The sequence below is a fragment of the Pristiophorus japonicus genome, chromosome 6, assembly GCF_044704955.1.
Source record: "Pristiophorus japonicus isolate sPriJap1 chromosome 6, sPriJap1.hap1, whole genome shotgun sequence".
Classification (NCBI taxonomy): domain Eukaryota; kingdom Metazoa; phylum Chordata; class Chondrichthyes; family Pristiophoridae; genus Pristiophorus; species Pristiophorus japonicus.
The window spans coordinates 18,686,074-18,704,375 of record NC_091982.1 but is presented as its reverse complement, the minus strand read 5'-3'; the positions used below and the strand labels follow the sequence as shown (position 1 = coordinate 18,704,375).

General features: G+C 48.4%; 1 protein-coding gene across 10 annotated transcripts in view; it reads right to left on the bottom strand.

Annotated features, from left to right (window-relative positions):
- LOC139265577 (V-set and immunoglobulin domain-containing protein 4-like) overlaps window positions 1-7,022 on the bottom strand; it is a 51,648-nt gene extending 44,626 nt beyond the window's left edge. For 8 of the 10 annotated variants that reach the window (XR_011593581.1, XR_011593583.1, XM_070882675.1 and 5 more), the window contains exons 1-3: window positions 5,401-5,956; window positions 4,317-4,407; window positions 876-1,232 (exon numbers count right to left, since the gene is read on the bottom strand). Coding sequence is in view for 8 of the 10 variants with exons in the window: in XM_070882675.1 (XP_070738776.1) it covers window positions 876-1,232; window positions 4,317-4,407; window positions 5,401-5,451 (499 nt within the window). In the remaining 2 variants the exon portion in view is untranslated. Of the gene's footprint in view, window positions 1-875; window positions 1,233-4,316; window positions 4,408-5,400; window positions 5,957-6,872 lie in introns of those variants that run through there. The other 2 variants (XM_070882682.1, XM_070882678.1) reach the window with 2 other exon arrangements.
- Window positions 7,023-18,302: the final 11,280 nt, after the last annotated feature.

Below are 18,302 nucleotides of genomic sequence, written 5' to 3'. Positions count from 1 at the left end.
CTTTTGCGTGTTTGTGGTTTTTACGTTCGGGCATAGGCAAAGGAGTTCCCCAGAAAATGTTGGCATAAGTTCCGATCAACAAGTTTGATGCATAAACCAATGTAATTTTTGGTGTGATTTATGCATAGATCTGATCCAGGAAATTCAGGGCCATTATTTTCATGCTGATTTAATAACGTGATTTCTATCTTGCTTCATTTGCATGTGTATTGATTCAATATATTAATTGAGGCTTTTGTATTTATGAATATTGTTAAATTGTCAGGAAAAAAGTGTCTAAAGCCCAGAAAAGTATTGCAGATACGATAATTACTGTTATTTGAGTAGATAGAGGACTTACTTTTAGCTGCCTATGCGAGGGAGATTTGTGCTATACCAATACCAAAAGAGGTATAAGAAAATAAAACTACTAACTTGTTTTGGCAGTTGCCTGAGCTTTGCTTTCCAAAACCCAAAATACCTTCTTTTCCACTTCAGTTCTTATGAAGGGTAATTACATTTATGCTTCATATTATACTTGTTAGTACTTCGTTGAATATTTTGTGATTCATATCTATATTTAATTATAAATAAATATAAATTATGCAGTCTGTCTTTTGAGTTTAAAATCTACCACTCCAGAGTGAGTGTGTGACACATCACAAATCCAGCAAGCAGATTAATACATGGGTAATTGTTAACCACATATTAGACAACTTAGTGAAGGTCAGAATTTTTAAAATCCTATGGCAACTGCTGTGAACTGTGGAGAAGGAAAGTGGTTCTATCTTAAATTGCAACAGGATCACATTATTTCAGCAATTATTCTGGTTGTTGTTATATCTAATTATTGGCATTAGAAAGCAAAATAACCAGCAGCCAAAACAATCACTCACCTCTTACCACTCTTAAACTGGCATCTGCATTTTTCTTTGTTTGACTTAATCCATGATTAGACAGCCACCTTACTTCACAAGTATAAATCCCTCGATCACTGTACGCCAGATTTTTCAGGGTAAGTGAAACATCACCACTTCCAGGACCACGCTGAATACTGATTCTGTCCCGATTGCCGAAAAGGGGTATGTGATCACCTGCTTTATCTCTTCGTATAATCGTGCTGTGTGTATTAAACGACCAGATGACTTCTACCTCAAAGTGCAGAGCAGATGGACTGTAGGTACAAGGAATAGTGACTGATTTTCTCAACAGCCCTGTCACTTCCTGAGGAACAGTCAATGTAAGTGAATCAGCTGTAAAATAGATAGAGAGAGGATATTAAATGATAGGATTCTGTGATCCACTTAAAGTGGGAGGAAAGTCCAGAGGAGTACTCAATCAGTGGTGTAATTTCTCTGGGTCTTGCAGCTCCAGATCAGCTGTCCTGCTGTTACAAAATCACAGCCCCATTGCAATCAATGAAGCCAATTTGGGATTGACAACGACAGTGCCAACTATTGATGTCACAGAGTAGATTTGCAGAAAGGATGCCCAATTTAAGGGTCTCCATAAAATGTGTTATTTTTTTATAAATCAAACCAAATTTTGATGGATGTTATTTTTCTCTTTGAGAGAATACTTTGAACGAAAACGTTCCTCTACATTTTCCTTCCCGTTTAAATATTCGTAGCAAAAGCCACAACACAGCATTACTGCAACCGTCTCCCTATTAAAAGGCAATGGGCTTAGATTCTCTGGTGCTCTTTTCACTGGTTTTTCAGGTGATGATGGGGTGAGCAGTAGCCTGGTTAATGCCATTCATGGTGATTTCCTGCCAGAAGTGATGGTGGCGACAGGAAGCATCTACCCGGATTTGGACGAGTGAAAGGGAAATGATATGCAAATTGCATAATCTCAAATGACAAATTGTCCAACTTTACTATCTTGTTTCTGCCCAATGTTGAGAACGGCAGTATAAAACTGGCATCCACCGTTACTTGACAGCAACATAAAGGCAGAAATAAGTTTAAAGGGCTGTAACTGGTACTGGAAAAAGCATAATTTTAATTTCTGAACCATTTTTCTTATTTTTGTCTGTTTTTCACCCACCTACTACTGCCAGAATGTTGAACTTACTGCCTACTGCTATGAGGTTTCCATTTCTGCCTCCTCACCCTTCATCACTGACAACTATGGGGATTTCCTTTCGGAATATCTGTCCACCTCGGTTACTTGGGATTTTGGAAGAAGAGAATGAGGAGTAGGAAAGCAGGGAGTTCAGGCTGGTCAATCAGCCAGCACAGGAGGCATCTGGCACTTGGTCAGTGCAGGTATTCGTGAGCAAGTTGCTCCAACCTGCACCTGACCCAGCAATAGCATTTACTGAAGCTGTGCTTCACAAGGGAATTCGTCAATGGGTTATGCCACATGCGGAACTAAACGGCAAGTCATCTCCACCATCGGTACGGCACTGCTCGAGGCTGTAAAGATTACTACCCCCCTGAATCTTTACGTAGAGGTTATTTCAGGTTGCCTCTGAAGTTACCAGTAATACTGGCCAACCGGCTGTGCACAAATGCATCAAGCAAGTTGCAGATAGGCCAGCAGCAGAAAAAAAGCTCTGGCCTGCAGTTAAGACTGTCTATAACTCCCCCTCCAGGATTACCACCCTCCCCTCCTGCAATTTGACTGTTGGCCAGCTCAACTCAAAAGCCAGCCAATTTCCCACACTCCCACAACCAGCAACAGCAGGTGGGCAGGCGCACTCAGTTATCTGTCCAAGGTTAAAATCGTCCCTCAAATGTATCATCTTAAATTAGATAAAGTAACCATGAGGTGTCACGGACAAGCCCAATTCTGTCTGCACCCAATGTCCATATGCACTTTAGAAGATGTACTGGATAGCAAATAGGAACCAAAACAATGGCAGCATTTTGTTCTTGCTAATTTTAGCAGCGTATGGTCACATTTGCTGAGTTCAGCACAGACCAGAAACTGAACTTGGGACCTTTCTATTTTGTATACCTCTTGCACAGAGGCATTGGTAGAGATAAGGAAATGTGATTCATCACTATTTCTGCATTCAAAGCTCTTTTGATCATTGACTGATACTCAAATATGGAAACACTTGTTACTTGTTGCTACAAAAACTAAATCTAATTCAGAAGATAAGATAACTTTGAATGAGGATGGGTATATGATCATCCATGCAAGAAATTATACAATCCTCTGCTTTCCCCTTCATAGCATTCAGCTTTCTCTTCAATAATTCTAAGTTTGTCTCCACTACCCTACTTGGAAGTGTTAATTACTCTTTTAATCAGTACTTCATAAATCACATCCCTGTCTCTTAGTCCTCTGGGATAAATACCATACATTAGAAACATAGAAAATAGGTGCAGGAGTAGGCCATTCAGCCCTTCAAGCCTGCACCGCCATTCAATGAGTTCATGGCTGAACATGCAACTTCAGTACCCCATTCCTGCTTTCTCAGCATACCCCTTGATCCCCCTAATAGTAAGGACTACATCTAACTCTTTTTTGAATATATTTAGTGAATTGGCCTCAACAACTTTCTGTGGTAGAGAATTCCACAGGTTCACCACTCTCTGGGTGAAGAAGCTCCTCCTCATCTCTGTCCTAAATGGCTTACCCCTTATCCTTAGACTGTGACCCCTGGTTCTGGACTTCCCCAACATTGGGAACATTCTTCCTGCATCTCACCTGTCTAAACCCATCAGAATTTTAAACGTTTCTATGAGGTCCCCTCTCATTCTTCTGAACTCCAGTGAATACAAGCCCAGTTGATCCAGTCTTTCTTGATATGTCAGTCCCGCCATCCCGGGAATCAGTCTGGTGAACCTTCACTGCACTCCCTCAATAGCAAGAATGTCCTTCCTCAGGTTAGGAGACCAAAACTGTACACAATACTCCAGGTGTGGCCTCATCAAGGCCCTGTACAACTGTAGCAACACCTCCCTGCTCCTCTACTCAAATCCCCTCGCTATGAAGGCCAACATGCCATTTGCTTTCTTAACCACCTGCTGTACCTACATGCCAACCTTCAGTGACTGATGTACCATGACACCCAGGTCTCGTTGCAATTCCTGGAAAATTGTTTGTTTTGAACCTTTTGAGCATGTCTACAACCTCCATCTCACTGATGTCAAAGTCAGTAAATATATTTCAGTTATCTTTGACAATGGAAGGTATGTCACTCGTGTCTTCTCTAGTAAATAAGTCAAGGAAAAAAATATTGTGGCTCCCCAAATGCACTAGGTCATAAAACAGGTGTGCATTACATTTACTAACTTGGATTCTAAACCATTCAGGCATTATCAATATATATTAGGTTGGCTGGAATACCCCATTAATACATTCCTTTGGTTGTCACATACCCTTCTTATCTCTGCATAAATAAATGCTTCTCCTTCCTGTTCTTGCCAGACAAGTCAACTCAAACCCCTCGTTATTTTTGCTCCTCTTGCACTAAAAACATCAAGCCAGAAGTTTGTTAGATAGTTTTCCTTATACCATGGGATCCACTTCCTAAACACAGAAAATGAAAGAACTTTCATATATATAGCTCCCATCACAACCTCAGGACATTCCAAAGCTCTTTATAGTGAATTAAGTACTTTAAGTATAGTCACTGTTGTCATGTAGGAATTCATAGCTTCCCATGAGTCTCTAACATATAGGGCTACACCACTTCTGTTCTTATCTTGTTTTTCCTGAACCCTTGCATGTTGGATTCATTACAATTTTCTGGGATTAGCTCAGTTTCTGATAAGAACATAAGAATTAGGAACAGGAGTAGGCCATCTAGCCCCTCGAGCCTACTCCGCCATTCAACAAGATCATGGCTGATCTGGCCATGGACTCAGCTCCACTTACCCGCCCGTAACCTTTAATTCCCTTATTGGTTAAAAATCTATCTATCTGTGATTTGAATACATTCAATGAGCTAGCCTCAACTGCTTCCTTGGGCAGAGAATTCCACAGATTCACAACCCTCTGGGAGAAGAAATTCCTTCTCAACTCGGTTTTAAATTGGCTCCCCCGTATTTTGAGGCTGTGCCCCCTAGTTCTAGTCTCCCCGACCAGTGGAAACAACCTCCCTGCCTCTATCTTGACTATCCCTTTCATTATTTTAAATGTTTCTATAAGATTACCCCTCATCCTTCTGAACTCCAACGAGTAAAGACCCAGTCTACTCAATCTATCATCATAAGATAACCCCCTCAGTATAGTAGGAACTATCATATTCCTATCATGCTGTAGTTCCTACTATACAACTACTGAAGTTTAGGTGTTGTATTACAAATCATTCTAGCCTTCGTGTATATGCAGCTTAAAATAGATTTACTTATTTTTGGCTTCCATGGTTGCAAGGTACTGATTGCGAGATCAGTATTTCTCCCCAAGTTCCTGTGCTCAAACCCATCACTTGGCGAACATCCACTTTCACATCCTCCTTACCCTTAAATGGACTTCCAGGTAGAGTAGCAGAGGCAAAAATCTTGACTTCATTTTAGAGACAGTTGTGATGGAGGATGGGAATTGTAGGTTTGTCTGACGTGAGATCAGAAGTTTCAATAGCTGCCTCCAAGTTCCTCCTTAAATGTTAAGCTGCAAACTGTGCCTCCTACAGCAGCCCTTTGTCCTGAAACCAGTCAGTTGTTTAAGAAAATGGGCTCATTATTCTTTCATGAGTTTGTAAGCCTTTAAGTTGCATTCTCTATAATTTTGGTGAACTTATCTCCTTTACCAAGCATAAGAACTGTACTAAATTGTGTCTACTCTGTATTAATCCTTCTAACCTCTCGTTAATGTGCACAGTTCTAGCTCTAGGTAAACACCCAACATCCTATTAGTATTACAGTTCCCGCCACTTAAAACATCCACGTTTAAAATGAGCAGTCGCTTACATCGGCCATAAAGGGATAGCCATTATCAATTTACATTAATATCAGTTTCAATGTTGCCGCTTATAGGATACTTGCCTTTATTAGCCGAGGCACAGAATACAAGAGCAGAGAGGTTATGCTTGAACTGTATAAATCACTCGTTCAGCCATAGCTAGAGTACTGCATGCAGGTTTGGTCACCACACTACAGGAAAGATGTGATTGCACTGGAGAGGATACAGAGGAGATTTACAAGGATGTTGCCAGGACTGGAGAATTTTAGCTTTGAGATTGGATAGGCTGGGATTGTTTTCTTTGGAACAGAGGAGATTGAGGGGAGATTTAATTAAGATGCATAAAATTGAGACACCTAGATAGAGTGGATAGGAAGGACCTATTTCCCTGAGCAGAGAAGTCAATAACTGGGGAGCATAGATTCAAAGTAATTGGTTGAACGATTAGAGGAGAGTTGAGGAGAACGTTTTTCACCCAGAGAGTGGTGCAAGTCTGGAACTCACTGCCTGAAAGGGTGGTAGAGGCAGAAACCCTCACTGCATTTAAATGTTTCTATAAGATCACCCCTCATCCTTCTGAACTCCAACAAGACCTAGTCTACTCAATCTATCATCATAAGGTAACCCCCTCATCTCCAGAATCAGCCTAGTGAATCGTCTCTGTACCCCCTCCAAAGCTAGTATATCCTTCCTTAAGTAAGGTGACCAAAACTGCACGCAGTACTCCAGGTGCGGCCTCACCAATACCCTGTACAGTTGCTGTAACCTACAAGGCTACGGACCAAGAGCTCTCTTTTTGGCTGGCACAAACACATTGGGCCGTATGGCCTCCTTCTGTGCCACAAATTTCTATGATTCAGACAATTAAAAATAACAGCTCCAGGAACATAATATAGTTCATTTGTAAAAGATTCGAATTTGGTATCATTGAAAATACTGGGACAAAAAAAAAGTTCACATACATAAATATTTCATGATCAAAATTGTCAGACAATTTTTAAGCAAAGGAATAAGATAAAGTTAATACTTACTGAGATTCAGGAACCAAATTAAAACCAACACTGAACACACTTGCTTCTCCATGTTGCAACTAACTTAAGTCAGACGGGATTGCCTTAAAGGCTTGGCAGTTGAGAAATACTTCCCTTTTCCTTGAAGCTAATCTCTGTATTCCAATACATCATCAACATTATGATCATTTTCCTCTCACTTGTTATTTATATTCTCTAAGAATATAACAATAAAGATGTATCTTCGAGAATTCACTAGTGCACACAGGCATGAAGCAAGGAATGTTACTTCTTGACTAAAACTAATGTGTAGCAGAAAATATCAGGTTGATTCAGCAATGTAAATACAATTACCATTCGGAGAGCGCACCTTGCTGAATCCAACCTGAGCACTGGATTTGAGAGTCGCCAAAATCAGTGCTAGGTACGTGTTTCAACTTTCTGGAAGCCAGGAGAAAAATCAATTCAAAGCTTAATCTAATTCAATTAGTCACAAGTCTTGGGGCTGAATTTTCACCACTTTTTGTGGCCTACGCTGTTTTTTTTTTGGAGCAGACTAAAATCTGCAAGTTTCGCCAAAATTCCTGCGCCATCCTCAACTACTTGGGTCCAATTTTTTAGTTGACGATTTTTTGACGTAACCGGGGGGGGGGGGAGGACCTGCCGGGTGTGCCATTTCTGGCCATTTGAGAGAGTTTGGCCAAGTAGGATTTTTTCAAAAATGGCACGGTGCACCGTTCTGAAAAACTTTCCCTAAAGTTAAGAAAATTGGCAGAGAAGGGAAAATCGCGCAGAGAAGACGCAATTATTTTAGTGGAGCTGAAGAGGCGGCACGGGGGCGGGGCATTCGGCCCGGGATAGCAACGGCAGGAGGGCCATTCGACCCGGGATAGGAGCGGCGTATGTTTCACTTTCCAGCCTCAGCCCTTCAGTGTGTCCCTCGTTACCCTGGCAACCTCAGTTTTTGGCGCAGACCTTAAGCTCCACCCACAGAGCTTAAGGACAATCTGCGCCGCTCCGGATTCAAAGTTTATTCCGGCGAAACATGGAACTTTTTTTTTTTGGGCGCAGTCGGCCACTAAAAAAATAAAATCGGACGCACCTCTACAACTGCGCCAAAAATCGGCTGCTGGGATTTTCTGCTGAGGCTTTGGGAATTTCTTAACGATGTGCTTGACTGTTTCTTCCTGCATCTGAAGATATATATTTTTTTAGTTTTTCTGATATCTGCTGTCCTCAGTGCATAAATAACTACCTGCTGGTGTTTGCAGCTTTGTGGCATTGCGAGACTATTCTCCACAACCCTTTTCCCAGTTGTCGTTTCATTTGTAGCAAGCATGGACATTTCTTTCGAGCATTTCTATGGCAGTCTTGGATTTTGGGAAGGCAGAGGAGTTTGTGTCAAGAAGGCTGGCAGGTGCGATGGGACCGCATTCATTTGGTGCTCTCTTCCCAGCAGCCACGTATTAAGACACGGACACGGCTACATGACTATGTTTGAAGAGACTGTTGGGCATCCTGTCGAGTTATATGTTGGACAGTTTGGGAAGTTAAGGGTGAATACTCAAACTTCCTTGCATCTTGGAGCAACAGGCTTTCCAAGATAGACAGGATAGCAGCAGGGTGCTGAGAGAAGAAAGCATGGCTTATGTTCTGCTTTAATATCTTGAGTATTATCCAAGAGAAATGCTTGTTCAAGGAAATAAGTGTCAGGAACGGCATCAACCATGCAGGGTTACGGTGTAACTTGCTTGGGTAATAAACATAAGAGGGATACAGTAACTGTAGTATAGAAAGATAAAACTTAATAAAACTACCTCTCAAAGGTTTTGAGAACAGATAAGTCAGGAAGTCTTATTTGAGAGAAATATTTTTGAAGTAAACAATTGTTTATGTAAATAGACTGTTTTCAAAGGATTCAAGAACAGATACACTGGGAGTTCTTATCTGTGACATGTACCTTTGATGTAGTTAAAATAAAGTGTGTAAAGGAGCATGGTTTTCAACAGTTGTTTGGAGAGCTCAAAAGATGAGAAACCAAAAGCTATTCTCCAAATACAGTTAGGTCGATCACCTATGCTGTATATGAGTAAAGTCTGTTCCGTAAACTCCATCATCAAGTATCTCACACTTACTCGAAGTGTGTCAGTCACTAACAGTCAATCTTTAACTGAGACCTGCCTTCATCATCCGTAATTCACGAATGAAGACGTTATCCCATCTCCTCAAATTTGATCCCCAGACAAGTTCTATCACAGGGTAGCTCTGCCCATGACTGTGAAGGTGATCACAGCACTAAATTTCTTATCAGACATTTACCAGATCAGTCAGTCCTTTGTGCATCAAAAAGATTAGCGTTGGTAAGACCACACCTGAAGTACTGTGTACAGTTTTGGTCTCCTTATTTAAGGAAGGATATACTTGCATTGGAGGCAGTTCAGAGAAGGTTCATGAGATTGAATCCTGAGATGAAGGAATTGTCATATGAAGAAAGGTTGAGCCTTTACTCACTACAGTTTAGAAGAATGAGAGGTGATCTTATTGAAACGTATAAGATTCTGAGGGGGCTCGACAGGGTAGATGCAGAGAAGATGTTTCCCCTCGTGGGGGAATCTAGAACTAGGGGGCATAGTTTCAGAATAAGGGGTCGCTCATTTAAAACAGAAATGAAGAGGAATTTCTTCTCTGAGGGTCGTGAATCTTTGGAATTCTCTACGCCAGAGAGCTGTAGAGGTTGAGTCATTGAATATATTTAAGGTGGAGATAAACAGATTTTTGAATGATAAGGGAATCAAGGGTTATGTGGAACAGGCAGGGAAGTGAAGTTGAGGCCAGGATCAGAGCAGCCATGATCTTATTGAATGGCAGAGCAGGCTCAAGGGGCCAAATGGCCTACTCCTGCTCCCATTTCTTATGTTCTTCTGGCAAGTTTGTTTGCCAAGGGAAACACTTGCCCCATGGAAAGGAGCTAATAGCATTTTTACCAGCTAGCAGGATTCCCAAAAAGTGCAGGGACTCATTGATCCACACAAGCACACAAAAGGAAGGGCAAGAATAGACAATTAGGCCCATCAAGCCCATCCCACCCAGTCAATGGTGCACATCATTCACCCACTTCCAGGGAGAAATTGCTCACCCATTCGTATCTTGTACCCTTATTTCCTATAGATCTATTACAGCAATGGGGACGATGGGCAGAGGATGAGGAAGATGATGATGCAGAGCAGTAGCAGCAAGAGAGAGCAAGATTCTTTGAGGATGATTAAGCCAATGAGGATGATGATAAACGGGGAGCAGAGTGAAGGTCAAGCCCACCCACGAGTTTCTGGACCAATATCCTGCTGAGCATTCTTCTGCCACAACTCCATTAATCTCACCCCCTGCACCACAGGCTTTTCCACTCCATGGCATTAGCTCAGATACTTTTACCTGGGAGGAATTAGATAGTGTTAGTGAGGAGGTAACACCAAGTAATTTCCAGAGCACGAGGGAGCCAGAGGAGTTTCAAGCGGGCGAGCAAATGCCACCTTCCCAGTGGAAGCCGAGGAGATAAATGCTCATGGGCTGGATTTTCGGCTGTTAAGATTTCGAGGCGTTAATGACAGCGGGACGGTCCTGATGCCGCCTGGAAAAAGTGTGTGCCTCAGTCAGTAAAATTGGGCGGCTGGGCCTAGAGTGTGGGGGCAGAGCGCTAAGGGAAGCGTCGCACATCTCTCTTCGGGAGCTAGGCCGGCAGAATGGGATGGGAAAATCCAGAGCTAAACAGACGGTCCAGGAGCACTCGGAAAGGTCTGGGGAGGAAAGAGAAACACCAAAAGCATTCCCACGCCACCACATCATAAATCACAAGAAAAGAAAAGAAAAAACAATCACGCTTACCTGAGGTTGGCATTACTCACCTCACTGCAGCCGTTACTGCTCGCTTTCACAGTCATTCCCACCAGGGCACGCTGCAGGGCACCACGGGTCGGGCAGGAGTCGAAAATTGAGCTGGTGTCACAACCAGGCGCATTGCACACCTGTTCGCCTCTTCTGGGCGGTAATGCTCTGTGGTCTACAGCTCTCACCTGCAGCAATATCAGCAAAGTTTTTTCTTCATTGCACATATCAATGAAGCATGGAGCAGCTTCATTGGAATCTGTGGTCACCCCTCATCTAAGAAGATGCCAGCAACCAGTCAGATGTTATTCCTCTCCAGAAGTACAGACTGCCGTTCTGGTGACAGTCGTGGACAGATACCCAGAAGGCCAGGATGCAGGCCACTATCTCTGAAGATTATCAGGATCTGACAGCTACCATTAAGACCAGCTGCTTGGTGGTCACACAGATGCAGGGCCCAGCAGAATGGCGATAGCCGGAATAGGCCTGCCTGAGGGCTGCCATCACCTACTGAACCACACGCCAGCAAAAGTCAGTGCCTTTCGGCGAGGAGAGGAAAAAAATTGAAAAAAAAAAAACAGTATTGTTTTGTTTATAACACTTGGAGACAATTACAATTCATTTACAGCATTTGTGACATAGCTGTTGGACATCTGCAGCACTGTACCCTCTACTTAATATCAAATTAAATATTTGTAGTCAAAAATTGTTTTAATAAGTGTGGTAAATTTGCCATGATTTTCTTTCAGGTATTCTAGCTATTTACTCATGTCACTGATGGAAGGAGAGCTTATTTGACATTTTACCACATTCATTATCTCGACTTGAGTGACAAAGACTTAAAACCAAATAACAGTGATAGGTAAATCAATAGCATTTTTTCTTATGAAATGGAACAAAAATACATTGTAGCAAACAGCTGAGGAAAGACGTAATATTGCACAATGCTTGTATGTCATTGCTATTTTTAATGGCAATTAAAATATTTTGATTATACAGCAAATAAATAAGTTTCAGTTCATTCAGCCCGTTCTCCTTTTCTGAACGAATCATATCATATGATGCAGAGCAACATGAATCATGAATGTCCCATGTTCAATCTCCCTCTATGCTGAGCTAGCTGCTTTCATCTAGGATGACTCCAGTTTGCATCAGTATCTTTGAACTAGAAATGGGAAACAAATTAAACTTCCTGCTCCTGACTTCCACCCAGCAACCCCCTACTGGAAATGCATTTGTGGATATTCAGTGAGTCGAGGATTGGACTTAAAATCATCTATGATGGCTTTATACTCAAATAGCCTGCTGGCACACAATATCCGTGCTATTTTAGTCACAGCTGATGTCCTCTTATTTCTTTGCCCTGAAATAGGAAATCTAGTTGTGCAACCTTATGACTGGTGCAGATCAGATGACATTAAGGGCTCAATTTTCCAGTGATATGCGCCGTTTTTTTTGGAACAAGTTGCTTTTTCTGGCCTAACTTAAATATCCAGTTTCCCCAATCAATTTGCACCAGCATAACTCATTTAGCTAAGTTTTTTTTTCATCCAAGTTTTTTTTTCATCCAAAGGGGGCGTAACCAGCCACCTACGCCAATTCTGGCCATTTAGTGAACTTTGGCCAGCTGATAGTCACTCCATTTCTGCTTAGGCCAACGTATGTGGCTTCTCGAGAAAACCCTTGCGGAGAGAGTTAAAGAAATCAGCGCAGGTAAGTAAATCGGAGGCCACTCGGCCTGGGCTAGGGGCAGGAAGTGGTGCGGACTGGGAAGGCACTCACTCGGGGACCAGAGAGGGAGCACATTGACCGGCACTTCTCGGGGCCACCGCGGACCGGGACCGGCACGCACTCGGGGCCACCGCGGACCGGGACCGGCACGCACTCGGGGCCACCGCGGACCGGGACCGGCACTCACTCGGGGCCACCGCGGACCAGGAAGGCACGCACTCGGGGCCACCGCGGACCAGGACCGGGACCGGCACGCACTCGGGGCCACCGCGGACCGGGACCGGCACGCACTCGGGGCCACCGCGGACCGGGACCAGCACGCACTCGGGGCCACCGCGGACCAGGAAGGCACGCACTCGGGGCCACCGCGGACCAGGACCGGGACCGGCACGCACTCGGGGCCACCGCGGACCGGGACCGGCACGCACTCGGGGCCACCGCGGACCGGGACCGGCACGCACTCGGGGCCACCGCGGACCGGGACCGGCACGCACTCGGGGCCACCGCGGACCGGGACCGGCACGCACTCGGGGCCACCGCGGACCGGGACCGGCACGCACTCGGGGCCACCGCGGACCGGGACCGGCACGCACTCGGGGCCACCGCGGACCGGGACCGGCACGCACTCGGGGCCACCGCGGACCGGGACCGGCACGCACTCGGGGCCACCGCGGACCGGGACCGGCACGCACTCGGGGCCACCGCGGACCGGGAAGGCACTCACCCGGGGCCACCGCGGACCGGGAAGGCACGCACTCGGGGCCACCGCGGACCGGGAAGGCACGCACTCGGGGCCACCGCGGACCGGGACCGGCACGCACTCGGGGCCACCGCGGACCGGGACCGGCACGCACTCGGGGCCACCGCGGACCGGGACCGGCACGCACTCGGGGCCACCGCGGACCGGGACCAGCACGCACTCGGGGCCACCGCGGACCGGGACCAGCACGCACTCGGGGCCACCGCGGACCGGGAAGGCACTCACTCGGGGCCACCGCGGACCGGGACCAGCACGCACTCGGGGCCACCGCGGACCGGGAAGGCACTCACTCGGGGCCACCGCGGACCGGGAAGGCACGCACTCGGGGCCACCGCGGACCGGGAAGGCACGCACTCGGGGCCACCGCGGACCGGGAAGGCACGCACTCGGGGCCACCGCGGACCGGGAAGGCACGCACTCGGGGCCACCGCGGACCGGGAAGGCACGCACTCGGGGCCACCGCGGACCGGGAAGGCACGCACTCGGGGCCACCGCGGACCGGGAAGGCACGCACTCGGGGCCACCGCGGACCGGGAAGGCACGCACTCGGGGCCACCGCGGACCGGGAAGGCACGCACTCGGGGCCACCGCGGACCGGGAAGGCACGCACTCGGGGCCACCGCGGACCGGGAAGGCACGCACTCGGGGCCACCGCGGACCGGGAAGGCACGCACTCGGGGCCACCGCGGACCGGGAAGGCACGCACTCGGGGCCACCGCGGACCGGGAAGGCACGCACTCGGGGCCACCGCGGACCGGGAAGGCACGCACTCGGGGCCACCGCGGACCGGGAAGGCACGCACTCGGGGCCACCGCGGACCGGGAAGGCACGCACTCGGGGCCACCGCGGACCGGGAAGGCACGCACTCGGGGCCACCGCGGACCGGGAAGGCACGCACTCGGGGCCACCGCGGACCGGGAAGGCACGCACTCGGGGCCACCGCGGACCGGGAAGGCACGCACTCGGGGCCACCGCGGACCGGGAAGGCACGCACTCGGGGCCACCGCGGACCGGGAAGGCACGCACTCGGGGCCACCGCGGACCGGGAAGGCACGCACTCGGGGCCACCGCGGACCGGGAAGGCACGCACTCGGGGCCACCGCGGACCGGGAAGGCACGCACTCGGGGCCACCGCGGACCGGGAAGGCACGCACTCGGGGCCACCGCGGACCGGGAAGGCACGCACTCGGGGCCACCGCGGACCGGGAAGGCACGCACTCGGGGCCACCGCGGACCGGGAAGGCACGCACTCGGGGCCACCGCGGACCGGGAAGGCACGCACTCGGGGCCACCGCGGACCGGGAAGGCACGCACTCGGGGCCACCGCGGACCGGGAAGGCACGCACTCGGGGCCACCGCGGACCGGGAAGGCACGCACTCGGGGCCACCGCGGACCGGGAAGGCACGCACTCGGGGCCACCGCGGACCGGGAAGGCACGCACTCGGGGCCACCGCGGACCGGGAAGGCACGCACTCGGGGCCACCGCGGACCGGGAAGGCACGCACTCGGGGCCACCGCGGACCGGGAAGGCACGCACTCGGGGCCACCGCGGACCGGGAAGGCACGCACTCGGGGCCACCGCGGACCGGGAAGGCACGCACTCGGGGCCACCGCGGACCGGGAAGGCACGCACTCGGGGCCACCGCGGACCGGGAAGGCACGCACTCGGGGCCACCGCGGACCGGGAAGGCACGCACTCGGGGCCACCGCGGACCGGGAAGGCACGCACTCGGGGCCACCGCGGACCGGGAAGGCACGCACTCGGGGCCACCGCGGACCGGGAAGGCACGCACTCGGGGCCACCGCGGACCGGGAAGGCACGCACTCGGGGCCACCGCGGACCGGGAAGGCATGCACTCGGGGCCACCGCGGACCGGGACCGGCAAGCACTCGGGGCCACCGCGGACCGGGACCGGCACGCACTCGGGGCCACCGCGGACCGGGACCGGCACGCACTCGGGGCCACCGCGGACCGGGACTGGCACGCACTCGGGGCCACCGCGGACCGGGACTGGCACGCACTCGGGGCCACCGCGGACCGGGAAGGCACGCACTCGGGGCCACCGCGGACCGGGACCGGCACGCACTCGGGGCCACATTGTGCATGCGCGTCCATTTCAGCGACGTCAAAAACGCAAGTTTTTCCCCCCCGCGCATGTGCAGAAGGCCCGGCTGCGTTTTGCGGCGCAGACCGCAGGCTCCAGCCCCCGAGGCGACTGGCCACGCTGCGCGGCTCCGGATTGCAGTTATAAAGATCGGGGAAAGTACGGACATGTTTTTCTGGTGCATTTCTGGACCTAAAAATCTGGCGTAACTCTGGCAATGCGCCAGAAAACGGGCTTGGGCAAAATTGAGCCTCATGTAACTATATATAAGTGGAACCCGTCATTGAAGCTCGTCTGTTCTGAGAAAAAGTGACCTCTCAAAATAAGTGGTCCCTCATCCGAAAGACAGTGCACAAAGTGACCCTGGAAATGTGCTTTCAAAACTTAACAGTCTATATTATAAATGGCAATCAAACACAATGCTATGGTAATAACAAGCCAGTTTAAAGCATACAAGACAGGGCAACTAAAAAGAGCAAATTAGCAATACTTTTTTGTAAATGGGGTAGATTTGAACTTTCACTACTGATGGTAGTGAATCAGCCGCCGATTATTCACCTCATCAACATGTTCCTGTTAAGCTTTTTTTGGGTGTCTGGCCCCTTTAATGGGCTGCGCGGCCCATTCAAAACACAGCGTGCATGCTCAGTTATTATTATTGAAAAGCCGGCGGGGCGGCTGTGCACAAGGCCCACAGCGCTGCAGCTTAAAGGAAACATTGCACATCACCGGATTTTTTTTATCCACTGGTACCCAGGGATTCATTTATTCTCAGGAAATCCAGGATACCTGCACTGCTCAGCCACAGCAATATGACAGGGTGGCTGATAGGGGACCAGGGCTACCTGCTACAGGCCTAGGCTGTTGACATCTTTTTGGAATCCAAGGAGGGAGGCCAAATACAGCATCAATGAGATCTTGGGGCTGATTTTAACATTTGGCACAAAATGGGTGGACAACGGATCGAGCACCTGGCGCCCACTCATTGATGCCTGCTGTGAGGCCCGAGCCTCATTTGCATAGATCTCGTGAGCTACACACACCAAACTGGCATGCCAATGGGGCTTGATGGTTGGAGGGGCCATAAAATTGTCTGGCTCCGAGACGGACCCTGCTCTCCGTCCAGGCCTAGGGACGGCAGTGAAAGAAAGAAAGACTTGCATTTATATAACGCCTTTCACAACCACCGGACGTCTCAAAGCGCTTTACAGCCAATTAAGTACTTTTGGAGTTTAGTCACTGTTGTAATATGGGAAACGCGGCAGCCAATTTGCGCACAGTAAGCTTCCAGAAACAGCAGTGATAATGACCAGATAATCTGTTTTTTTTGTTATGTTGATTGAGGGATAAATATTGGGCAGGAGATCTCCCCTGCTCTTCTTCAAAATAGTGCCTTGGGATCTGAAGAGATTAAAAATCATTAGTTTTCTAAAAAGTTTGTGGCTAAGCTTAAGTTGAGCGTGGGACCATAACATATAACTTTCGAGAAGCGAGTATTTGGCAGATGTCCTAGCATAGACAGGATTACACGAGATAACGATAAACACCTCAGCTTTGTCTGTCTATTAGCAGAAGATTTAGTCAAGGACAAATAGGTCTGGGAAAAAATACTTTCACAGGAATTGCTTAACCGTAGAAAAGTAATGATGTAGCACATAAATGATCAGATAAAAGGCGCACAGGGGAGGTAACGAATGCAATTGCATTAACCAATTAATATTTGTAATCATAGTAATTAGGCGAAACTTTGACGCGGCAGGGAAACAACAAATGGAAAACTTCCACGCGGAACTTCATGATTTTGTATGTATTTTGACTGTATAAAACAGTAATCCGACGATTGTTCGAAGAGAACGGCTGGTTTGGATCACCGAGTTACTGAACTCGCGTAGAAGCTGTCTCTCCCTCGATCGAATACTTTATAATAAGCAATTCTTTTCTCCGAAACAAACTTGTGTTGAGTATCTTTGTAATACTCTACTACAGAATCTGTTACGTCCACTTGAGAGAGTAGACGGAGCCTTGGTTTAACGTCTCATCCGAAAGATGGCACCTCTGACATTGCAGCGCTCCCTCAGCACTGCACCGGAGTGTCAGCCTAGATTTATGTGCTCAAGTTCCTGAAGTGAACTTGAACCCACAACCTTCTGACTCAGAGGGGAGTGGGCTACCCACTGAGCCACAGTTGACACTTGGGTAGGGGATAGGCAATCCCAGGGAGGCCACGGACAAGCCAGAGTATTTTTGTTTGGAAAGTTTCTGCTCCTCCTGGTTCCATAAACAACTTGTATTTATATAGTGGCTTTAACATAGTCCCCAAGGCACTTCACAGGAGTGTTACAAGACAAAAAATTGACACCGAGCCACATAAGGAAAAATTAGGGAAGATGACCAAAAAAGCTTGGTCAAAGAGGTGGATTTTAAGGAGCATCTTAAAGGAGGAAAGAGTGAAACAGAGGCGGAGGGGTTTAGGCAGGGAGTTCCAGAGCTTAGGGCCTAGGCAACAAAAGGCATAGCCACTAACGGTTGAGCGAATAAAATCAGGGATGCTCAAGACCGCAGAATCTCAGAAGCGGCAATATCTCCGGCGGCGGGGCCGGGTGGGGGGGCCGAAGGAGATTACAAAGATAGGGAGGGATTAGGCCATGGAGGAATTTGAAAAGGATGAGAATTTTGAAATCGAGGCATTGCTTAGCCAGGAGCCAATGTAGGTCAGCGAGCACAGGGGTGATGGGTGAGCGGGATTTGGTAGGAGTTAGGACATGGGCAACCGAGTTTTGATGATCTCAAATTTACGTGGGTAGAATGTGGGAGGCCAGCCAAGAGTGCGTTGGAATAGTCAAGCCTAGAGGTAACAAAGGCATGGATGAGGGTTTCAGCAGGGAATGAGCTGAGGCAAGGGCAGAGATGGGCGATGTTACGGAGGTGCAAATAGGCGGTATTAGTTAGGCCATGGATATGTGGTCGGAAGCGAG